Below are 24,979 nucleotides of genomic sequence, written 5' to 3'. Positions count from 1 at the left end.
TGGGAAAAAACGGAACGAAAAATAAAAGTAAGACTAACTGAACATAATGCCACGATAAGGACAAAAGATAAAACATCCAGTCTAGCTGTTCATTGGCAAGAGGCTAACCACTCCATATCACAATTGAGATACCAAATAAATGAGACAGTGTCGGTTGTGCCTGGAGTTGACAATAGCAAGAAACTGTTACAACAGGAGATCTATTTGATCAAAAGACTGGATACACTGCTACCAAGAGGTCTCAACGATAAGATTGACATGAGTTACTTTATATAAAGAATCATAGGGCATAATTTATTCATCGCAACAGGAACAAGATCGTAATACCATGAAAGACACTTTCCAATATATGCCCACATTTTTAAAGTAGAGCACAGGTCATCACATTACCACATAGCTTACATCATTAGTCGACATGTCAGATCCTGGTGGAGGCAATCACTACTACAAACAATATACTAATAAAGTTTGTCGTCACAATTCTATTTACCCACAGACCATTTATGGACAAGCTAACGTGTTGTTGTTTTTCCGCACATCGATCGTACCACTATGTGTATTTTGCATTCCTCACCATATAGAGGAAAGTTTTTCCACACATCATGAGCACATCACCTGAATCTCTTGCTCATTCTTGTTAGCTTATAGTTATCCGTTCTTATAATAAGCATAGAACCCAGTTTTCTGATTATTTTGGCACTTTTTTCTTGGTTCATCCCATTCATAGCATTGCTTGGCAGTCATTTCTTTTATCAACAAAAAGGGGGAACCGTGGCAGACTTTATTTAACGGGGTCCAGTGTACAAGTCCGAACAACTAGTGACACAAGAAGGGTACAAAGTTCCCCAATGGGAATGTAGAGGACAGTGTATGTGTGTAGCGTAGAGGACAGGAAAGGGGGGGGTGGGAGAATTCCTTTTTTGGAACTAAAACCCTCACACACCCAGCAAGCTAGGTGTCATGCTTCATCATATGGGTTCTGCTCCTCGTCAGACTGGCGCTGCAATGTCTGACGGGCACCCGTGAAGAGGCTCTTTATCGGAGATCTTTTGTTCCAGCCATATGGTGCATGCGTGTGAGAGGGCAAGGGAATGTGTAGTCGTGAAGTGAAGGTGGGTTAAAAAAAGTGAGTCAGTCCACAATAAACTTTATTGGCGTGGTTGGCTCCCTTGGCTAAAAGGGTGGGAGGGGAGATATTTACTAGGAAGGCTCACAGCAAAATATCTACAACCCTCAGGTCAGGTCAACATTTTTTCTTGCCGTCATGGCAATTCTTCAGGACCTAAGTGTTCAGTACTACACAGTGGAGAAATATATAAGAAAATAGAAATTACAACCTCATCCTGTAGGTCAGTAAATGGGCAGGCCGAATGGTCCTACTCTAGTGATGCGACCCTAGGAGGTTTCCTAAGGTGCCCCGCAGTCTGCTCCCGTGGGACCTGCACAAACAGGTAAGGTACCTCAGCGGCGTGCAGGCACTACCGTCTACACCTACCCCCACATACAGAGCTTGGTCAGAGCATGGAGCAGCTGGTGCCCGTACCACTATGCGTATTTTGCATTCCTCACCATATAGAGGAAAGTTTTCCCACACATCATGAGCACATCTCCTGAATCTCTTGCTCATTCTTGTTAGCTTATAGTTATCCGTTCTTATAATCAGCATAGAACCCAGTTTTCTGATTATTTTGGCACTTTTTTCTTGGTTCATCCCATTCATAGCATTGCTTGGCAGTCATTTCTTTTATACCTCTACAATCTATTATTCATGTTCTCACAGCTACAGAGCATCTCCTTTCTAGCGGTTCTATATCCTTAGCTTAGGCTAGCACCTATACGTTGGGTGGACAGCCAAACTTTTGTTTACTGGTGGAGGACTTTGCACATTAGCTTTCCGGTTTCTACTCTTATGAGCATTCTTTTGCGTTATCACAGTCTTAAAGATATCCCTTTTTCGGATGTTTTATATCCATACACATAATTATAACTCACTTGCGCACAAGCATTGGATAGTATGTATTAGTATTTCATTCCATTTATTTCACTCAGTTCTTGAATACCTATTGACAGTCTTTTATCTCGGTACATATGTGACTGCATTCTAATTCAAATTTGACATGGAGACTATGCGGCCGATTACGATGGCGGGAAGTCCGCCGCCGGCGGTGAGGACCGCCGGCACGGCGGAGGCGGATTTCCCGCCATCACCCTGAATATTCCCACCGCCAAATTAGAATGGCGGTGGGAATGGGAATGGTACCGTCTGCCGTGGTCCCGCAAGGCAGGCCTTTTCCGCCCACCTTGCGGGACCAGGTACAATGGGGCAATGGCAGCGCTGCCGTGCAGGCACCGCTGTGGGCATTAGGATGCCTGTCTTTTTTGGCGGCAATGCAGCCAACTCCTGATGCTCATGGCCAAAAGTTGTGTGCAGCGAGCTTGACCACAGTGAACAGTGACATAAATATATCCATGATATAACAAGCATTGGAAATGCAATAGGTCTCGCATTAGGTAAGTTTGAGCGATTGGTATTGTAAATTACACTTTTTTTATTTATGTGTTGGTTTTGAAAATATCAAAATTAATAGCTTTGTCAGTTACAATGTCAATAGTTTTAACTTTCGCAAATGTGACACCTATAGCATTTGTAATGCAATGTGTGTTGTATTTACGTGACTTAGATGTATTGATATTACAAATAACAATGGCTTTTAATTTTGTAAATAATTAATACTTAAATAAAATGTATTGTAATTTATAATGGCAATAGCTTAAACGTTTGTAAATAACTTTTGTGAAGATTATGTTCAGAGTATTTTATTGTGACGAAAATTCAAGAACATTGCATTTGCACCTACACACACACACACACACACACACACACACACACACACACACACACACACATATAGATGTGGTGGTGGTGGATCTAGGGGATATGGTGGTGGTGGATGTGGTGGTGGATGTGGTGGTGGTGGTGATGGTGGTGATGGTGGATGTGGTGCTGATGGTGGTGGATGTGGGGGTGGATGTGGGGGTGGATGTGGTGGTGGATGTGGTGGTGGTGGTGGATGTGGTGGTGGTGGTGGATGTGATGGTGGATGTGGTGAAAGTGGTGGTGGATGTGGTGGTGGAAGTGATGGTGGGTGTGGTGGATGTGGTTGTGGATGCGGTGGTGGATGAGGTGGTGGATGTGGGGGTGGTGGTGGATGTGGTGGTGGTGGATGCGGTGGTGGTGATGGATGCGGTGGTGGTGGTGGATGTGGTGGTGGTGGTGGATGTGGTGGTGGTGGATGTGGTGGTGGTGGATGCGGTGGTGGTGGTGCATGCGGTGGTGTTGGAAGTGGTGGTGGTGCATGCGGTGGTGTTGGAAGTGGTGGTGGATGTGTTGGATGTGGTGGTGGATGTGGTGGTGGATGTGGTGGATGTGGTGGTGGTGGATGCGGTGGATGTGGTGGTGGATGTGGTGGTGGTGGATGTGGTGGTGGTGGGTGTGGTGGATGTGGTGGAGTGCGGCTGAGGGAACAGACGGCGATTTGGTGATGTGCACGCGCATTTTAGGTCAATGCACTTGCGCATTGACCTAAAAGCCACGGGCACAGCACCAAATCGCCCAGTTAGTTAAAGTTTGTTTAAAGCCCTATAGTCTCGCTTCTCTATCAATGCGCATGAGCATTGATAGGTCACGAGACCTAAAAATCATTGAACGACATTTAGCAACTATATAGGCAGTGACAAACAGCAACACAGAACCTCCTTAAAAGCTTTACTGACTTCTATTGTTTATAGACATCCGTCTCAGGCAGACCACGGTTAGAAAAACAAATCCACTACAGTGTTAAAAAACCTGTTGTAGAAAAAACATTAACAACTTTTGACATATGCATGTAATACTGTCAACCTCCTGGCGAATTTCATATTGTAATATTTGTGACAGTTATAAGATGCCTTGGGGTATTTCATGGCTTCATTTGAATTTCCAGTGTCTACATGGTACTAAGTAACTAAAGAGTGCTTTAAAGTCATAAGATGAAACCAGCGCTAAATAAAACAAGAGTCAATACACAAATACAGAAGTAATGGCATGGAGCGGGGTAAGGATGCATTCATTACATGTTGGGTATACAGCTTGGCACCGATTCAGAACCTCAGCTTTCACATAGCCACAATTTGAAGCAAACTTAGCCACTGTTTCTTTTTCATAAAACACAAAAAGAAAGTTATATAATTCGCCATTAAAGGATAAAAGTGCAAAATGAGAAATTCTAGCTCCCACTTTTTTAAACACAGGAATCCCTCTTGATTGGGACTAATGTTTGCTGCAATTCATATGCAAGGATACTAAAATGAGTTGTCCCTCTGTAACCAAGTTAGTGATTGGCAAAAATAAGATTCAAGAGACTATCAAAGATTTACAGTTATTTTTTCGTCACACACACGTTTCCGAGAGAGCATGGGACGATTTTGGCTCTACTGGAAATGTCAGTGGAAACTGAGAAAAAAAATGTCTACCATTTCAATATTTTTCAGATTTGGGGAAGATTTCAGCACGTTCACCCATAGCTAGATGATTCAAGATATTTGTTCCAGATTGGACTTGGTTTGAATAAGGCACTGTTTACACAACGTTTTCTGTGTTTTGAAGTGTTTGTAAATGTAACCTTTTAGTGCACACGAAAAGTTTAAAAATAAATTAACATTCAAATATCGAGCCACGTGGAGCAAGTGTGAAACGAAAAAATCCTTTTGTCAGGCCCTTGACAGAAACTGCAAGGATGGAGCTCTTTGAAATGAAAGTCTCCTGCAGTTAAGTCAACTCCTCAATGTATCCCATTCACACAAGACCAGAAATGACACTTTCACTGCGTGAAAATCAAAGGCAGCGTGGCCCCATTAGCGCTGCTTTCTTGAAAAGATATACACACAATTAAAAATATGTACGGCGAGAGAACAAAGCACAACAGCATTCCCAATAAGCCAAGCTTTTTTGCACAAATCGACCTTTGTTGCCAAACATCTGAGGCATAGACGGCGGAAACCAAAACAAGAGAGACTTTTTAATGAACTGCTAAGCAGTTTTTTTTAACAAAAGGCAGGGCGGGATTCCCACACCCCAGCATGTATGGATTATGTCTTCTCATCTTGGGTAATGGAGACGCTTAGCAGTGGCACACAATCCTCCGCGCGGATCAGGTTCCATTTAAACAACGAGCAGCACATGAAAAGGGGATAGAGAGCGCTACCTGCAGGCAAGCTGCGCACGTACAGCCACTTCGGAAAACGCACAGAGCACACAGTAAACATTCTCATAAACATTCATGCTGATGGGAGGTAATGGCTACCAGGTCCCGCTCGGGCCATGTCTAAGTCTTTTGCAAACTCTATGCACAGTTCTCAGATACCAGCTTTGTCTTTGCTATGTGCTCTCAAAATGTGATTGGTCACCATTCAGAAAAAACCTCACTTATTTCACTTGAGTTTTACACAATATTTGTAGAGTAGTATACAACCGCCTCGAAGGCAAATTACAAGAATTAATCAACGTCGTAATAGAAAATCTCTAAGTATATTTCAGATACTGGTCAAATGCACCTTGACCTCGGAGCGCACATGATGCTTTGTGTAGCGAGAGATCACATTTAAGAAAAGTTGAGGTCAGTCCACGCTGGTGGCGTCGTAATAGAAAATCTCTAAGTATATTTCAGATACTGGTCAAATGCACCTTGACCTCGGAGCGCACATGATGCTTTGTGTAGCGAGAGATCACATTTAAGAAAAGTTGAGGTCAGTCCACACTGGTGGCGTTTCTTACCCGATGTGATGGGTGCTAGGCGATCACAGTCTGAGAAGGGGGGGGGGGGTGGGGGGGGGGAGAAATGCGACACGGCGGGCAGGGGAGGGGGCGGAGCGGGTAAAAAAAAAAAACAAGACGGAGGGAAGGCAGAGAAGGGGAGGGGGGAGGAGAAATGCGACACGGCAGGCAGGGGAGGGGGCGGGGCGGGGAGAGGGTGTGAAAGCAGCAGGGGCCTGGAGTGCGGCTGAGGGAACAGACGGCGATTTGGTGATGTGCACGCGCATTTTAGGTCAATGCGCTTGCGCATTGACCTAAAAGCCACGGGCACAGCACCAAATCGCCGAGTTAGTTAAAGTTTGTTTAAAGCCCTATAGTCTCGCTTCTCTATCAATGCGCATGCGCATTGATAGGTCACGAGACCTAAAAACATAAATATAAATATACAAGCAGATAACATTTGCAGGAGTCGCAAATCTGACATTGGTTTAGTAAAACTTGAAAATTGCAGGGAGTGCACAAATTGGAGTGGCAAAATGTGGTCTTATCCTGATCACAGTGGATTCATGAATCCAAAAACTCACAAAAAGGAAAAAAAAAGGTTTAGACCAAAATTACAAACAAAAAGTTGTTCAGAACAGAAACTTTGTGTTCATGATGTGTTTTCTGATGACAAAGGTAAAACATGATGCATTCTTCGAGAATGTTTAATCAACAGTTGTCTTTGAAAAATGCTTGAATACAGAAAGGTTATGTGGGGAAGAGATGTACTGGCTTTGCTAAAATTCATTTCACTACATAAGATAAACCAACTCCAGTAAGTGCCTATGTGTTTCACTCGACAATGTTTAATCATTATATTAGGTTGCTCATATGTCAAAATGGTTTCCACCAAAGATAAAAATTGATGCAAATTCATACCACACATGCCATTTCATGTAATGTCACCTGAGGTGATCCCATACCCCGGTCAACTGAACACGATCTGGCATGCTTTCGAACCAAGACATGAAGCATGCTGCTGCAGATCTGATTAGGCTTAGAGAATGAGCTACAGAATGAGAAGTCTTCACCATGAAGAAGTGGCTTGAATACTAAAAAACTGATTGGGTAAGTTTCTTTCAAGAACAATAGGTAGGCGACAAAAGATTGTGAATTGAGATGTAACCAAAAGATTGTGGTTCTCTCTTCTTGGAAAAACATATCTTCCATCTTAACCTTAGCATCTTTGCAACTGAACATCATACAGTACAAAGTATACACGTTGCAACAATTGGTTCAAAACAGCTATGGTGATACGAAGACTTGTCAATGACTGCTGGAGAATACACTATGTGTGGCAAACGTTTGACCTGACTAAAAACAAGAAGCCTACTCCTATCAGATAACATTGAAAAATGTTGTTTAACTAGTGGTCAAAGACAATAAGATTGTGCCAAGTTCAACACATGTCTCTGTTTACAACACCAACTTAAAAAAAAAACTTTTATTGGATTTTAGACCCTGACCCAGAAGATTGATGAGAGTAGCATTCCAGAATCAGACTGAGTTTATCTCCCAGAGATGAGGAGACTGTGATGCATGGAAAAACGATAGTAAATCTCATCCATGATTTGAGGCATTGCAAAAACATTGCAGCAACAGAACATTTTAAGGAAGATGTTTACAGTGTGATTATGCAGCAAGTGGAAGGGAAAAGAGTTGAGTGATGGTGTTCTGAGTCTCAATCATATAGTGAGGTGGTTTACATAAGTGCCAACATGACAAAGCTTTACTACAGGCCTTACTATAGGTGCATTAATCATGGTATTAGAACTTTCACATCAAATTACAGACAGGTTAAGCAAATCCCCCTCATTTTAAACATTTATCCCAGCTCAGAAAGAATGGTGCACAGCAGTGCATGGAAGAGGGACAGTCCCTCTAAGTAAATGTGATGCTCACTCTCTAAAGCACTCTATCGTACATTCTTCCATACATCTTCCTTCACTGTGAGTCAGTATCTGTTACTCACTTTCTTGATATTACACTCACTCACTGACTCCTCATACACTACTTAATTTTTACTCATTCATGTTTTCAGTCATTGACTGCCTTATATTTACTTACTCTCTCTCGCTCACTATTATTCTTTACTTAATCCCGGGCTGCTACTTATTTTTTGTTCACTCTATCATCCACTCCCTGTCTCTCACATCCTCCCTACACTCTCCACTCACTGCCAGTTATTTGCATACATGCCCAGTCACACTCTCTAACTGACGTCCTCATTTTCACCCACTCATCATTTCACTCACTTAATCCCTTCCCTTATCTCACTTTCCGACTCACTAAGGCTTTTACTCACTTTCTCTCTCATTCATTCTTTTATGCATGCTGCTTCTCTTACACCTTCCTTCACTTTCAAGCAGTCTCACTCTCACCTTCACATTCAAACACTTCCATCTCACTCACTCTCACATTTTCATTCACAAGCATGCACTCATTATCTCTCCCTTATTCTTTATTCACCACCTCTCATTTAGTCTCTCACTCACATTCTCTGTAATGCATTCACTCTTTCTCGCTCACTTCCTTTCTCTCTGCACTTTTGCTCACTCACATCCAAAACACATTTGTTTTTTATTACTTTTTAAATGTTGGTTCTGAGAGGAATCCTTTTTGGGGTGGGGTTATAGACATACTTTTTGTGAATTTTATTTTTGGGTGAAAAGAAAAAAGCCTTAGATTCAAGTCACTACTATTACTCATAAAAAGTAGAAAAATAAAAACTGAAATAACTGCATAACAGAAAAGGTTTCTACAAATCTTTTGGTTTTTATTTTCCTTCAACTGCGCATCCACATTTTAATCACCACTGCAGATGACTGTGGCACACACAAAACAATGCAATACCACAGGTTGATAACAGGAATTTCTGGCTTCTTGCTCCACTTGTAAAGTTTCTTCAGGCATTTGATCTCCAGCAGCAATGGCAAGGGACAAGGTTGCATTAAATGCACTCAACTTTTTGGAGTCCCGCTTCCTCTTAATTTTGTATGCAATGGACCACCGTTCATGCCAGGCATTAAGAAGCCTGCGCATCAATGTTGTTCTAAAGCTGTATTCCGCTCGGTTTCCCCTGATGAACTTCTTCTTGCATAAAGTGCAAGTACACACATTGCAACAATTGGAACAATTGGAATGGATGTCAATTTCCACAAGGTGAAATAGTGAAGATTTCCCATTCAATGAATTAAGGCAGTGATCTGGAAACCTCGAGCTCATTAACTTCCAGTTCTTCTTCTTCATGTTTCCGACATATTTTAGTCCAGAAGCCATTTTGAAGAACAAAAAGTATTGTTTCCTAAAATAAAAAAGCTCAGCAAAAAATGTAAAGTTTCCTTTCTTGCAGGTCTTTGAAATAGCATGAAGTCCAATAAACGGTGTCAACAAAGGCCTTTTTGAATGGTGGGAAAAAAGTTAAACTACGGGTTGTAAAAAAGTTGTTTTCAAATTTTAGCTCCATTAGCAAATTCTGCTCACAACTTCCGCCAGAATTGCTGAACAGATTTTCATAAAACTTGACATGAAAGTAGAACTTTACTCAGTAAGCGTAAATCCGTTCAGTAGTTTGAGACATTAGCATTTAAGAAAGGTGGCAGGTGGGCTTGGGAGGGTTATGAATTAAATCTAAATCTGGTGACACTTGGCATGTTGCGAGTACTCTTTCAAATTCATGCCAATACATAAAGGGATGGGCCCAGTTTTCTAAAGGTATGTCGAGCTGTGTGCCAATCAATTAAGGAGGGGCAAAGTTAAAGGTGGGGCAATACAACTTTTATTTGTTTCTAACTCTGGCGCTGTTTAATGAATCTGCATTAAGGGGGGCGGGGGGGGGGGGGGGCAGGCAGTTATCAAGTTGTAACCAGAGCAGTTTTTTCAGTTTTGATGTGGATACAAGGTGGGGCGGGAGGAGTGGGGGTTGAGGGTGGGGGAGCTAAAGGAGGGATTAAAACATATTTGATTTACTAACAACATTGACACTGTCTAATTGATCTGCGCAACATTTAGCAGAGACACTGCATGTTTAGCCTACTCTTGGCTTTCTCAGTTTCTTCCAGTTGCATATGGGGGGAGGGGTCAGATTTAAAGATAGGGTGTCAAAGAAGTGTTCACCTACTAATAAATTTGGCAATGTTTGATACATTGCTTGAAGTATGTAGGTTTAGCTTTCTGCTGGTGATGTCAAGTCTTAAACAGATCACCGAAGGTGATGAAGATAAATGGGGGAAATAAAAGATTCATTAACTGAAACCGTTGGCACTATTTGATTAATCTGCTTGATAATTGGCAGTGAGTTAGGAAATTAAGCAAAGTGCATGGCCAGGCAGGCCCTGCAACCTAAGATCACTGTGTATGGCCAGAGGGGATTGGGTGCAGGGTCTGGCCAAAGGTCTTGTGTAGCACAGAATACGTACATGGCAGGCGAATGCGGTACATCATAGAATTCACTGAAAAAATACAGTTACCGAACACAAAATCCCAAAAAACTCTGAAATTCACCAGTTACGGTTGGTGTACAACACATAATGCAAACCGTAAGTCACGAACACCACCATGCTCACTACACCCGATGACAACTTAAAGAAAAGCCCGTCAACAAACAGCAAAACATAGAGGAGGTTTCAGAGCTTTTTCGCTTTTGTGTTAACTAAACAATAACAAACCTTTAACTGTGCACACACGCGGTGAGGGGACATGTATTATGCACTGAGATATAAACAATTCGTCATGATTTCCACATGATTATCTGAGGTACTTAGCATCATGAAAAGTGTAATTTCTATAGCTAAAATAATTCTTCCATTTCTAACAACATCCTAAGAATTAGGCTCTTCAGGGTTAATAATCTGCTGAATTGCTCACCATAAATGCAAGCGCTATCAAACTTTGAGCTGAACGGCTTGTTTATCATGGCACATCTTTGAGCTGGGCAGCACTGGTGATGGAGCACTCTGCCCCCCTACTTCCATTCTCTGAGCAGTTTACCCAGTATACAGCAGGACAGAGGACATATTCTCAGCTCGGACACGGATATGCAGAAAGTCTCTCCCAAGAAAACCTTTACTTACCCTGCCTTATCCAGGAAACCAGGGGGGGTGGGTTGGCAGCCGCCTGACACTCCATGACGGTGCTCTGCCCAGCGATCACTGTGGTGTTTCTTGGGGCTGCTGTGATGGCCACACTGTCGCCGTCAGGCCGGGAACTAGCTGAGAAACACAAGCGAAAGCACGCATGAGAAGCAACCAGAATAACAGTTCTGCAGTAGGTACAGTAATGGTCTCCAATGCTTTTTGATCTGCGTTCAGCACCCTGCGTTAACTGAAATCATTTCACCTCTCCAAACATGACAAACACATTTTCTCATAATTATTCTATAATACTTTAAATACAACCAGCAAGTTAAAAAAAGTGTATAGACCTTGAGGGCACACCCTCTAATAACATAGACATAACAGATTTGCAGCGGGCTTTTACATTTTTCTTACAATACATGTGAAGTGTTAAAGAAAGTAAGAAAGTCAAATATTTTCTGTGTGATTGTGGAATAGAGGACTATATTAAAAGAATGGCCAAAAGCAATGTTGTAGCTGACCTATTCCTTTCAATAAATCTCATATCTGAAATTGAAAAAATAACTGGAGGCAAAGGAGCCAGACATTTATATTATCTTCTGTGAACCACATCAATAGACTGGGGAAAAAAGTCTGAGAAACAAGGGATGTCTATTGGAGGAAAAAAGAGGAGGAAAGTAGGAAGAGGATAAGCCAGCCGAGAGTGATCAGCTGAGAAAGCCAGACAGTGGAGGCATGGGATAAGATAAGTTACTTTATTGTTTTAAACCATTATATAGTTAATCTAAAACCGAACTGGGGAGGTGTCCAAGTGGGGTCAGGGCTGGTCACACACTCAGAAATCCATGAGATTTCTCAGAGTTTCTGGGCCCGGTTGCAGCTACAAGCCGACTTTCCATCTCAGGGCTCAAGATATGAAAGGAGCAGACGAGGCTCCCGCAACTCTGGGAGGAAGAAGTAGAGGCGGAAAGGTGTCCAGGAGTTCCGAACCCCAATCCCGGCAGAAGGTGTCTGAGAGGGAGAGCCACCTTGAGAACTCCATGGGCAGTAGCTTGGACACTGTGTGTTCTCTGCAGTGGTGAATAGATTGAGCCAGGGTTCTTCCCATGTTGGAAAATACAGTGTGCCACCTCACAGTGTAACTGGCATTTGTGAGCGGCTAGTCAAAATTGACTGCATTTGTCCCCTTCCCTCAAAAATTTATTTTGTGACATTCCAAATTGTAAATATTGAACTTTTGTATGTATGGTGTGTATGAGAGAGTGAGTTTTGAATGTAAATGTTGATCAACTATGTATGATTGTCTGTTTTTTTTCACTAACGTGTTTTTCTCACTATTGTCTGTTTTATGAAAATGTCATTTTTATGAATATTGTACCCTGTATTGTTTGTGTTTTCTAAATTGTGTTGAATCTTTGGTGAACTTTAACCAACGAATTTTTCCCAAAAAACTTTCATTAAAAAAAAGTAAGTGAAATTTGTCATCATCCCGAACTTAGTTTAATTCTTTGCGCGCAGGAAACTGAAGCTAAATAGAGGTCACAGTACTGGCTCTTGTGTTGTTGTGTACTGCTTGGGCTTAGAGCACAGCCTGCAACAAGTGACGGCTGTGTGTGAATTTACAGGGAAGGCAACCCCGTATGGCCAGACAAGACCGTGGCCTGCTACGATCACAAAGTAGTTGCTCATTCGGGGCTCTAAAGCCAGCACCAGGAACTGCACTATCCAGAGGTCCAGTGTGGTTTGAGGCATTGTAAGCCTCCCATACATATGATCAATAGGTTCCTGCATACGTTTTGTGTACGAAAGTAAGAACTGGTCCTGATGAAAATAGTGGATTAAATAGGATGCTAAAGCATATTGACCTTATGGACATACAGGGAAGCAGGGCCTGAGAGTTAGACCAGTAACTCCCCTTTTTTCTTTTTACTAAACTATAATATTAGCGAGTTGTATATAAAAAGTAAGTCATTAACATTTCCTGGCAATTTGCGTACAAGGTAGTTGCAGTATACGTTTGGCATAGACAAACAGCATACACCTATGCAAAACTGAGACCTGACAAGCAGTTTATTTGGATAGTGCCATACAAAACATTGATTACAATCTATTGTGTGCAGGTTAGGTATTTCAGGACATCATTATCTTCAATAATATCTATTTATATGCAAATCCATCAACTATAAAGGTAATAAACATTTATTTCCCTGGGCATCTTGATTATTGGGATTTGTAATTTCCAGAGGGCGGGTGGCCTGTTGGATAATTATGTTTTTAGAAGACCCCATATATCCTTTTTGCCTACTCCCAATAGGTATTGTGTGGCTTGTAATTTTTAAGCTTGTGGGGGTGGGGCACTAATAATACTGGTGCCTTGGAAGCTCAAGCCTTAAACACAATTTTAAAACACTAGGATTTCCCTTCCACCCATGCTCCTAGTAATAATTTACTATGCCCACCTCAGTTAGGTGGTAATGGTTTGGGAAATCAGATGAAGATGGTCGGTTTTCAAGGGAATTTCTTTGTTGGCAAATCAGTTTTCTAAGGCGATCAATGAATAGTCCGATATGATGCCACTGCGAAACTGCGCCCCAGTGATCCAATTGTGTGCTCATAGTGCCTCTGTTGAGTAGCTAAATACCAAACACACTAAAAATAACTCATGGAATACCTTGCTTACAGAATATGTTCACACAAACCTTGAGGAGGCAAGTCTTGTTAAGCCTCTGGTTTGCCTCGTCTAGACACACATATTCTTATACAATGGGTACACAGAAGACAGTCTACCCAACTCTTGAGAGGGGTACAAAAGCAGCAGTCATTCCTTTTCCTAACACCTCACATGGTAAGCAGGACAAGGATAGCCGCTGGCTCTAGCTGACCTCTGATAAAACGAAGATTCAAGCTGTGGGTGGTAGTGGGAACCTCTGGGGTCCTACATTCTACCTCCAGAAAGAGGCGGCTAGCCTGGTCCAATGGGCAACAATTGTTATGCCGACCTTTCACTGCAGCCATAACTTTTCCTGTGCTATCCATTTGTTTGCTACCAGCTCAAAACATTTGGAAGAATTGGGTAAGATCTCTGCAGTCACCTTCACTGGCCAAGCCAGTCTGCTTTTGCAAGAACCCTATTGGGTCTCTGTCGTTAAGCGGTCGGATTTCAAGATCCTGTGTGTATTCTTCACAAGTCCCTTTATGTGCAAATCCCAGGTTCATTAAGGGCAAAATCATCATCTTGCTTTTTATGCTGTGTTTCCAGTTCTCAACTGAAAGTAACTAGATGAAGGAATGAATGGCAAAGTGGGAGTGAGAGCAACCCCTGTCAGGAGATCTCTTGTCTCTAATGTTCACCTACTTATGAATCGCCTTCAGTACCATAAAAAAGGTTCAAACGTGGCTATTAGATGGTCTCAAGTGGCTGCCCCCCCTTAAAGTTTTGGATTTCCCTACTTGCGTATGCTTGCTCGATGAACTAGATGTCTCACACCTTACACTGCTTTTGTCTGGCCGAGCACCAAGAAGGCCCTCAAAGTAAAAATGCACTTTAAAAACAACACATTAACAAAGTATGTTACAAAAGTACAGTTCTGAATAGCCACAGCATGAAGGAACATTTTGCAAACACTGGTTTTTATAGTATTTCTTCTGTTTTGGGAAAAGTCAATGGACCAGTGTGCCCTGCACAGCTCTGTGATACAGTGTGGTTACACTCTTGAACAGTTTCTGGTTAGGTCTCGCCTACGCAGAGCGCAAGCGATGCTTTGAAGTGACCTCTTTAAATCGCTCCAGACTTTTGTGAAAACTTGTGCATGTTCTGCACTGTTTCCAATGGGCCCTCGTGCATGTTTGGCATTTGCCTTGCGAGAGCGAGCAGCGGCGCCATCTGTTAGCAATTATCGCGCCTGCCGCTGCTCGCTCCCGCAAGGTAAACGCTGTACATGGACTTCCGGCTGCACTCCACTGAAGCGCGTTGCTTTAACTTTTGTGGCCGTGTGGCTGCGTTTGTTCTTATTGAAATGTATATAGCGCTCAATCAGCCATTGGCATGGCCTCGTATCACTTTAGGACTTTTGGTTGACACCGTACATTCAACGTTCATTCTTGACGTACGGTCAATACATTCACCTTGCGAGCTCCCAGGGGATGTGCTAATACACAGACACCTATAAGCCTCGCTGCAAGAGCGCACAACAGATGTAGCGCCAGTGCTTTTTTCTCACCATCGTGTCCTGCTGTACTTTTGTGGATGTATTATCTACACTACACTCACAAAACCATGAGTGCTGTTGACGGTGCACGGAAGGGTGCAACGTCCAAACTTTTTCGCAAGCCAGCATTCATTCCAGTTAGTCGTGCACACAAGCTGCAAGTACACAAAGGGAACTCGTTACCCCCCGTTATTTGGCGACAGAGCTTCGCTATTGATGCGCATCCCTCCATTCAGAAGGCAAGTTCCCGTTGAGTAGGCCTCTTGGGCGACAGAATGGCGCGTGCTGTTTCTTCGTGCCTGCTGAGGGCCCTACGGCACCGAGAGCTCTGCTAGACTTGCCGGTTACCTGGTTACTGCAAGCAGAGCTCAGTAAATAGCCCAGCTGACGTCAGCGTAGTTTTCCTGGTGAAAGTTCAAGTGGCTGTTTTCCTCGGTCAGCTTTTTAAATTTTTTTTAATCTGTTACACCTAGTAAACATTGATCTTGCGGTACTCATGGACTAGCAAATCAAAAGGTGCTCCCAAGAAAAGGTTTTTTTTTCTCTTTTGTTTTGGTCAATAAAACTGAGATCTAATGGCACATTTCTGCAGTTATTTCTCGAAAAAGTGGAAAGGCAATATATTACACTCTAAAAAAAAACTTTCTTGAGTAATAGGCTTTTATTTATTTTTATATTTCTGTAACAGTTTTAAGACAAAATAATGCAGTTGGACAATATGGAACGTATAAAAAGCTCAGTGAGTTAAAGCATCCACTGCAGACATCTGTAGCACGTCTCTGGCATAAAGTCGGACATTTTTAAATTTGAGTACCATTTACAGGGGAGAGGAACCTCGATTGAGTGAGTAGTGTGGTTGTATTTTAAGCATCACTTTGTTCTAAATAGCAGTTTTGTGTATCTGGAGAGTTGCATCGCTCGGCCTCCTTTGAGAGGGCTGTTCAGAAAATTCTCCAATGAAAGCCACTGTAGTGTAGGTGACAACTGTTCTTCCTAAGCCTAAAAGGACGCTGAAGTCAACTTTGACTTGGATCAAAGTTGTATATTCGTGCACGAGATTCTAAATGAAACTAATGATCGGACATCTTAAAGTAGCAGCTGCTGTGTGGATTTATTGAATTGTTAATACTTTGAAGGCTCTACATATTGCAGAGTTCTAATACAACAGGCTGCGATGGACGTTTGTACAGGTTGACTGAAAGAATGCCACTAAATAGCAGCAAAGGCCATGTTTTCCACCTCACACATCCATATCCCACTCCAAGTGGTGTACCACTAGGGTCTGTTCTCGCCTCCCGCTGCTGTTCAACCTATATGTCCTCCTCTATCCTTCTGCTATCATTCCAAATCCAATTAACTGACTAACCTATCCACCACTTAAAATGTACTTGCATGTTTCACTATACTAATTCAACGCTAATCCGCGGTGGGTCCCGGAGTAGCGTGCTACTCGCCGAAAAAGCGCTTTGACGCCTCGTCAGGGGTAGTAAGCGCTATATAAATGCAATTACAATACAATACAATACAATACAATATACGGACCTCTGGAAGACCTCCTGAGCAATCTTGATATTGGCAAACACCAGTATGCTTTTGACGTTGTACTTAACCTCAAAATAAACTCTTGTGCAGTTGCAGCCTTTGTTGTAAATTGCCTAAACCAATTCAAACTCGGTATCAACCCTGGCAATGATAAATTCTTACAGCTTTTACCCTCGGATGACCACTGCCTAGCACAAAACGTGCTTAAGCACCCCGCTTCTCTAGGAATCTTATTTGGTGGAGTAAAACATTTTTGAGTTACACACTATATAGTAATCTACATGTTGACAGTCCCATCAAGAATATAGTGAGAAGGCCCAAAAAGATAAAAGCATTGAAACTGCTCCGTCGCCAGGAATACTCAAAAACTGGTAGTTCAGGCATTGATTCTCACCAGGTTTGATTACAGAAACCTGCTCCTCATTGGACTCCCAGATCAAAGCAGTGCTGCGTGCCGCCACTGCTTTGAGGCTAGAACTTGTCACACCACTGTGGTGTAAAATGACCTCTGGTCGCTCATCTGAAGTTAGGATGTCAATTTAAACTTGCTGGCTTAACGTATAACACTGTTCATTTAAACACTCCCACATGCTTGGCACATATGCCGATCTGTGGAAGCACATACTCTTTCAGAACAATGGACTATTCCTGGCAAGCCCCAAAAGCCTGAAACAAGTGACCCTTAAACACGCTTTCTCTGGACCCACTCCTATACTCTGAACATGCTCTGAGCATAATTTCTACTTTGAGTATATTGAACAAAGAACTCAAGAACCTTCCCAGGAAACCTGTGATGCTGTCAATTATACAGACTAACTCTGTTACAGAAGGCCTTCCTCCATATCCATTAAACCAGAATTTTCTTGATCTACCAGCATTGTACTTTTGATGTGTTTTGCTTAGACCTTTAACAACCCCATTGGCAACAAACTTCTCACAGTGTAAGGGCCTGACAAAAATGTCAAGGTTCCCTATGTCATGCTCAATTTATTGATGCTTCTAAATTATAGCTGTACCAAACGCATGCTCAGCACTCTGATGCCTGGCCCACTCAATATAAAACATTCCTAATCAGAGGTCTGAAGCTATTTCCTGAATTTAGCTATCCATATTCGGTTTTGGGTACGGACCTGTCTTTGCACATGAACTGCCTGGATGACAGCTAGTAGGCCTGCAGACTGTGCAGAGACAGGAGAGCTAGGTGAACTAAACCGGCCTTGGGGCAGTGCCCAGTGTGCACTTAGGCAATCGCTGGTGCTCAAAGATCCAGGTTCACAAGGTGCTACTTTTAGACAAGCTATATGCCATTTGGCACTGCATGGAAGCGTTTGCTTAGTGTAGAGTACAAGAATGTGGTCTCTTGTCTGAGCTGTTCTCTAAACATAAGACTCCAATGTATGACGGCGAGAAATGACCAAGGAAACGGTCTCTTGCTCGAAGACATGTGTCCTTGGCTAACACTGTTCTAAATCTTGGCTAAACATTTGAGATACCTGATCTGCTTTGTGCTCGCAGCAAAACAGGAGAATGATGAATAGGACTGTTTACGATTGATGTATTCATTTTTCTATAGATGTGCATATAGTTTCTATGTAATACATTTAGTAGAGCCGGTTTCATATCACATATTTTAGATGTTGACTTTTTTGTGTTTATCCTGAGAGATTTGGTGGGTTTTTGGTAGTCTGTGTCAGTTGAAGCATGTTGCGCTCCCTTTTCTGCATAGGCTGAGAGAGCTGTGGTGAATCGGAAATGTTTACAGATTGAAGGGGCCTATGAGTGCATGGAAGATGACTTTGGTACAGCGCTAATAGTGGTAATAGAGTCGTGCCAGTATCTCTAGGAAAGTCAGAGCAGATGGATGTATATTGGGATCCTCACTAGGAACCATTGTGGTTTTTTTTTTTAGTACGGATGTCCCACAATCTGTTTTCATATGCTTACTTTGAAGGTTGTTTGTGTCAGAATGCTATTTGGCCATCTTCCAGCCAGTGAGGTGACACTTGAGCGCGTGGATCGATTGTAAAGATCCAGTGCTTGATATTTGAAGACCCCAGTCTGCATATCCTCCTACTAAGCTCTTGTATGTGCACTCATTTATTTAACTTTTGCCACGAGAGTCGTGGTTCCTTAATATGCATGGTTTGCTTGTGAAGTAAAATTGTGTGATAGCACAGCATCATGTGTTATTGACGTATTCAATATTGTTCACCGATGCACCTGAATCAGCTGCAACACCAAGTTATGAATGGCCTTGCAGGCGGAGAGGGCACTTTTAGTGCACCCAAGACTGCTCCCAGCCATGCAATTTTTCCCCGCGCATTCGTGCAGGATTACCCCGTGGAGGCGGGAGGCTGCCGGCAGCGCATGACAGGCCAAGTTGCTTTCAATTTGCGCAGGAAGAAGGAAACAAGGGGCTCTCTTGAGGGCGGGGAGCCCCCCCTCCTCCAACACACACAATTCACTGGTAAAGCAGGTTTGGTGACCCCCAAAGAGCCAGCGAGACTTAAGTAACTTCATTTGGGTGCCATGGGCGCTGATGCAAGCAAAGCAAATGGGCGGTCTACCCCGTGGTTGGAAGTACAAGACAGCCATAATTAGGGAAAAATGGGTGCCTCACACCTCTTGACCCCCAGGCCATTGTGCCCGATGATCTAATGAGAGCTAAACCCTATGCATCCCTATTTTGGGCCCTATGTGGGGTCCTTCACACTTCTGGGCTCTCTACCCACTGCACCACTGAACGCACAATGTCACAGACACGCAGTGGAAGACCGGCTACTCGCTACCTGAGGGGGGTCACATATTGTGGTCACACAACAGTTCCCATGGCACCCATTTATAATATACAAAGCCCTACAGGACGCACAACACAGAACTGGAGAGCAGGGCTGGATTGGGATTAAAAATCGTCACGGGCACGCAAAAATAACAAGCACTGGCATAGCCAATTGGTCTCGCCTTTCGGACCTCATACGTGTTTAGCCATGCAACAGTTTATTTATTTATTTGAAGAGTTTAATATAGCACTGGATAGAGCTGTAGGTATCAGAGCCCTTTACACGAGGATCAATTGAGTTACAAGTGACAAATTACATCAGTTACCAGAGCATAAAAGACTGGCATCATGCACCAAACCCAGACACCACATACAGATGTCATGAGAATCCAACAAGGGCATCTAATTGCAGCATCCATGACAGGGTTTAAACCCTGAAACATTTAAAGGAGACATTTGACTTAATTGATGTTGTTGCACCAAGGATATTGTTCTGGATAACTAAACACTTATAAGATCCCAAAGGCGAGACCTATTGGCTATGCCAATGCTTGTTTTAATTCTGCAGTTGGTCAAGGTGACGATGAATCTCATATATTTCTTTTATCGACATGGGTGGGCAAGATTGGTTGGGCTAAGGGAGCATGAGAAGGCAGTAATGAATGTTTTTTCCCACAGGGTCAAGGGGCTCTTGCCACTGACTCCCACGTCGTTGACCCTCCAGTACCAAGGGAAAGGAGGAGGTGGGACGTCTCCTGTACACCCAGTTGTGTAATTTCTATTTGTCCTTTAAATTTATAAAGACTTAGGAGTCAATCGAACAAAGTGTTGTACACAGTAACAAGTTAATACAAATGGTCTGGTACAGAATTTGGTAGTTAAACAAAGTGGTGATGGAACATGGTTTAAATAATGGGACCACAGTCATTAAAGGACTGTGATGTTGAAACAAATAAGACAAACAAAATACAGACTAGGACACATTTACAAATACCACATATTTTCACTTATAGAGTCAGCGAATGGGGTGATGCAGGAGAATGGACTGGAGTAGTTAAAATACTCAGATTTTGAGTACTGTTAAGCAAGGTTTTATTGTCCACTGAATTTCAGTAAGGGTCTGGGCGGCTATAGCCTTCATGGGGAGAGTACCGGAGTTCAGGTCTGATCATCTAGAAACATTAAAAAAAGAATAGTGCCCGGATAGCAAGGGCAGTAGGGGAGGTAGAAAGGGGGCATGTTGGGGACGTGTAGTAGGTGTAGTCCGGATGATTACTGTACTAGGAGAGAAACATACTGTTCAGTTAGGGCGGATAAATAATTCCAAGTAATGCCCAAGGTAGCACTGAACATAAGGATGAGTAGTTTGTAACGTGTTTGGTAATTGGTGGAGAACGTTAAGAGAGGGTGTCAGTGAGATGTGGAATGTGAGTGAGTGAGTGGAATTTACAGTATTCTGGCAGCAACATCCAATCAGTATTTTAGGACTACGAACCTAAGATTAGAGGAGGAATGAATGAGGGAAAGGAAAATAAATCTGTTCCATCAGCATTCAAACGACAATGAAAGAAACTGAAAGAGCAGATAATACCACAGAGTGGTGGTGTAAAGGGAGAAAAGGGTGGGAACAAAGATCTCGACCTCAGGGAACTTAGGGGAGCTGGCAATGAGAGGGCCCCAAGGCCAGAAAAATACGCATTCTGTGCTGGCAGGGTGAAAGCTATTACAAACCTTTGCATTTGATTCCCAGAAAGGCTAAACTTGCGAGCATGGATTGGAGACTGAGTTTTGAAGATCTGAGAAAGGTCGAGGTGGATTAGGATGGAGAAGACATGATTTTGATGCACAAACATCAGAATCATAGGATAAATCTCAGCTGAGCGTGCACTTTGACATTCCTCTGTCTGGGTTTCAATAGACCCTTCAAGCTGCTCGGTCTGGCGGGTGTGGTTTGCAGTAGCCTACTGAAGCTCAATGCCAAAAGGACAGAGGTGCTAATTTTCTACTAGGACAAGCTATGAATTCTTGCATTATGGCCATTTGAGACGAGACTCTTTCCCTTGCAAGCCAACAAGGTTAAAAGTGTCTGCTTAGAGAGAGCAGGTGAATTCTTTGAGGATTTTAGGTTTCCACTCGATGAGGCTTATTTGGAAAATTCTACAGTTCATTCCTAAACAATGACTATAGCAACACCTAACAATGAGACGTTTTTACTGTTGCTGGCACTTATCCATAAATCGCAGTGCCCAAAAGATAGCAGTTAGATTGCTTCACAATGAGTGGAAATTTGGCTGTTACTAAAAAGTTCATGATGGGTTGCGCTGGCTCCCTGTTGGTCATAAGATGCAGAAAATGAACTCTGCCTGGCACATAGAGCTTTGTGTGGCTGACTACCAAAGTGTATTTAGATTATACTCCAGTACTCTGAATCCCTTTGGCTTCACTCTTTGTGTGTTCTTCAACTGTTGTCCATTCTGCGCTTAAATGTCTTGGTGATGGAGTTTCTGTGTACTCGACCACCAGATTTGCCATCAGCTTCCCATTGCTATAAATTTGATTGGAAATTACTAAACATGTCTGCTTTGTCCTTAAGTCACGCATGTTCTGTTAGGATGATTCTTATGGGTGTGACCCTTGGGCAGGAACGGTCCTAGCGACAAGATGCAGGTTAGTGAACATTGTGCGGACAAAAATCTTACTCAGAGGTGATAAGATCAGAGTGCTGTCTTAGTGAGGCTGGCAGAAGCCTAAAAAGCAGTGAAATGAATAGGTTATGGGAGCAGAGGCATTAGTGTGAATTTTATACTAGTCAATGAAGAGAAGTGCAGATAAAAAAAGGAAAAGGAACTGTAACTAGGGTGTGGTGAGTGTCCGCCATTTTTTTTCCAACTGAAGCCTTCTGACTGCAAAGTTAAAATATTACACAATTAAACCTGAGTGTAGAGAATGGTTGGTGAGGGAGGCGAGAGAGTCTGAACAGTAGATAAAAACTCAGGTAGTTTGATTAACTCAGGCGTCCCCAGTCTTTTCTGTAATAAGACCTACTTAAGTCCATTCAAGATCCCGAGCTGCTAATATTATTAGTGTTGTAATATTGACAGTATCCAAGAAGATTACATTAGTGGCCATCCTATGCACGTTTACCAGCAGTGATCAACCAATGCATCAGGCAGGATTTCCAGCAATAATGTAAAAAAAGGTTTTGTTACTTTTGTCTTTGCCTAGTTCATATAAAACAGTCATAGTTCTCATGGCTCCAAGGTCATCATCATAATAGTAATACATCCCAAAAGTATCATATCTTTTATCACTGAAATGTCAGGTTTATTAACTGTATTGGAAATTCAACCATTTTTTCTCCAAACATCAGCTTATGAGTTTTGTTAATACACACATTTTTGTCTCAAACTTCAAATTTGGTGAACATGTATTAATACAACAAAGCAAAAGTTTCAAATTAAGTAGGCTGGGATGCATACAGGGGGAGTTACTTACAAGTAGCCAGAGAGCTCTACCCTGCATTAACTGGAAATGACTTGCACAACAGATTAGACAATCCAGGTGTAGGGAGTGGTTCATCCAGTAGGGCGTTTAATACAGCAATGGGTGGTAAAAGACTGCCAATGTCTTCTTAATAGTACTCTTTGAAAGAAGTAGTAGGTTGCCCAGAATCATCCTCACAAATGCTCTTCGACATTGTTTCACTCACTGGCAGGAATGCTTTCTGGGTAGTTCCATTTTGAATACTGAATGATTGTTAGCACCAACAAGAGCCATATTTGAAGTTGTCAATAGCGTAGCACTATTTGTATACAATTTATGACTTAGTATAGAAAGTAAGACTTTACAACTCCAATAAACGGTATTTCCTTGAATGGCTTTTGATTGAAGGAGGTGGAGGGCGGTGACTAGACAAACTATGTTGTAGTTATCTGGTAAGTGCATTTTCCTTTAAATGTATGTAAACAGCTCCTGCCAGGAATGTTTGCGGTCTCCATGGAAGTGAAGTTCCATTGAGTGTCATGTGTTGTTGTTGTAGGATTTCGCTTCAAAATGGATATCTACTAGGTGTGTGGGCACAGTGAGGACCAGGACAGTCTTAGAGTCCCTAAGGATGAGTTTGCAAGTGAAGGGGTACTCAAATATCTGATCACCGATAAAGGGGTGAGATTCACCTCAAGAGAGATGCAGGAGTTTTTGACTGATTTTGGGATAACTCATTAAAAGAAGAATCTCTATGCACCAAAGGCCATTGGCCTTGGGGAACACATGAACCCAGAGTGGTGAAGGCCTGCGTGCAGAGCGCTATGGAAATCAGGGGTCCACTCAAAGGGGTACTTAGAGACATGTGGGGGCGAATCTCACCACTCTCAATTGTGTGATGCAGAAATCCTATTTTGATTTCTTATCAGGCAGATTAGCCATTTTCAAATTGAATCCGGAGTGTTTGCAGATTAAGAGAACTGTTAACTTAGGCAAGGAGGAGATGGGGGCCAGAATCAAGTCCTATCAGCAAAGGTATAAACTCAGATATGATGTAAAGAACTCAGTAAAAGGCAAGAAGTGGACTCTGAGGGGATTTTGTTCTAATAAAGAAACCAAGATGGGAGTGGAAGGGGGTGACTGAGTTTATGGACCCTTTTGCCATTACTTCCATTAACAAAAATGTGGTAACGGTTCACACAGGGTGCAGGTGGAGCATGTCGAGGTTGGTGAAGTACCCTGGCAACAGTTTGCCAGCTGGAAATTACACTGTCCTGCCAGGAGAAAGAACGCATGGGGGAGAGGAGAGCTCATGTAATGACTCTTCGAGGGGGGAGTGTCCCTGGGGTGTTCTTCTAGTCTAAACCTACCATGAGAGCTAGGAAAGTACATGTTCATTTTAGAGATTACGTAATGAAATACTGCTTGTCTGACCGTTGCTTACATGGTCCCTGTAAAGCATGATTTGTTTCCTTTCTTTATGTAATATTCATTTCAATTTGAGGATTTTACATTCATTCATTACCTACTCAATATTTACATCAATTTAAGGTCTGCATATTTACACTTTGCTTTTCTTTCCTCTATTGTTATGTAACGGGGGTGTTTGTAGGTATATGGCAAGTGCATTTTCCTTTAATTGTACGGAAGCACCTCATGCAATGAATGTTCACAATCACCATGGAAGTGAAGTTCCACTGGGTGTCAGCTGGAGACTGGGAGCTGCACTGGCAAGCTGACAGTGTTGGTGGTGTATGACTCACCCAATAAATACTTCAGGAAAACAATGCGGATTCCGCTTCGTACCAGTGTACCAGGCTTCATGGCTTTGTCAATGCTGGTTTATCCCATGCGTCCCCACAATCACATTCAAATGAGCTTATTCTGTGCAAGGCGAACAGTGAAGGCCAGCAAATCACGCAGCCCTCACTGTAAACCCCTGAAGGCAGCCCCAGGCACCCTCCTTCCGGTAAGACAAGGCCCCCGGGCAGCATCGCCTGCCCGCGTGCATCACTGAGAGCAGCATGACTGATGTCCTGGAAGGGCCTCATGATGGCGG

At 42.7% G+C, this 24,979-nt stretch overlaps 1 protein-coding gene across 1 annotated transcript in view; it reads right to left on the bottom strand.

Annotated features, from left to right (window-relative positions):
- Nucleotides 1–24,979, bottom strand: part of IGDCC4 (immunoglobulin superfamily DCC subclass member 4) — a 732,192-nt gene that overhangs the window by 212,145 nt on the left and 495,068 nt on the right. The window contains exon 5 of the mRNA XM_086958027.1: nt 10,906–11,043. Coding sequence (XP_086814153.1) covers nt 10,906–11,043 — 138 coding nt within the window. The remainder of the gene's footprint in view (nt 1–10,905; nt 11,044–24,979) is intronic.

This window comes from Lissotriton vulgaris, chromosome 2_1 (genome assembly GCF_964263255.1).
Source record: "Lissotriton vulgaris chromosome 2_1, aLisVul1.2, whole genome shotgun sequence".
Classification (NCBI taxonomy): Eukaryota; Metazoa; Chordata; class Amphibia; order Caudata; family Salamandridae; genus Lissotriton; species Lissotriton vulgaris.
The sequence above is the reverse complement of the archived record's forward strand: the minus strand, read 5'-3'. Positions and strand labels throughout refer to the sequence as shown.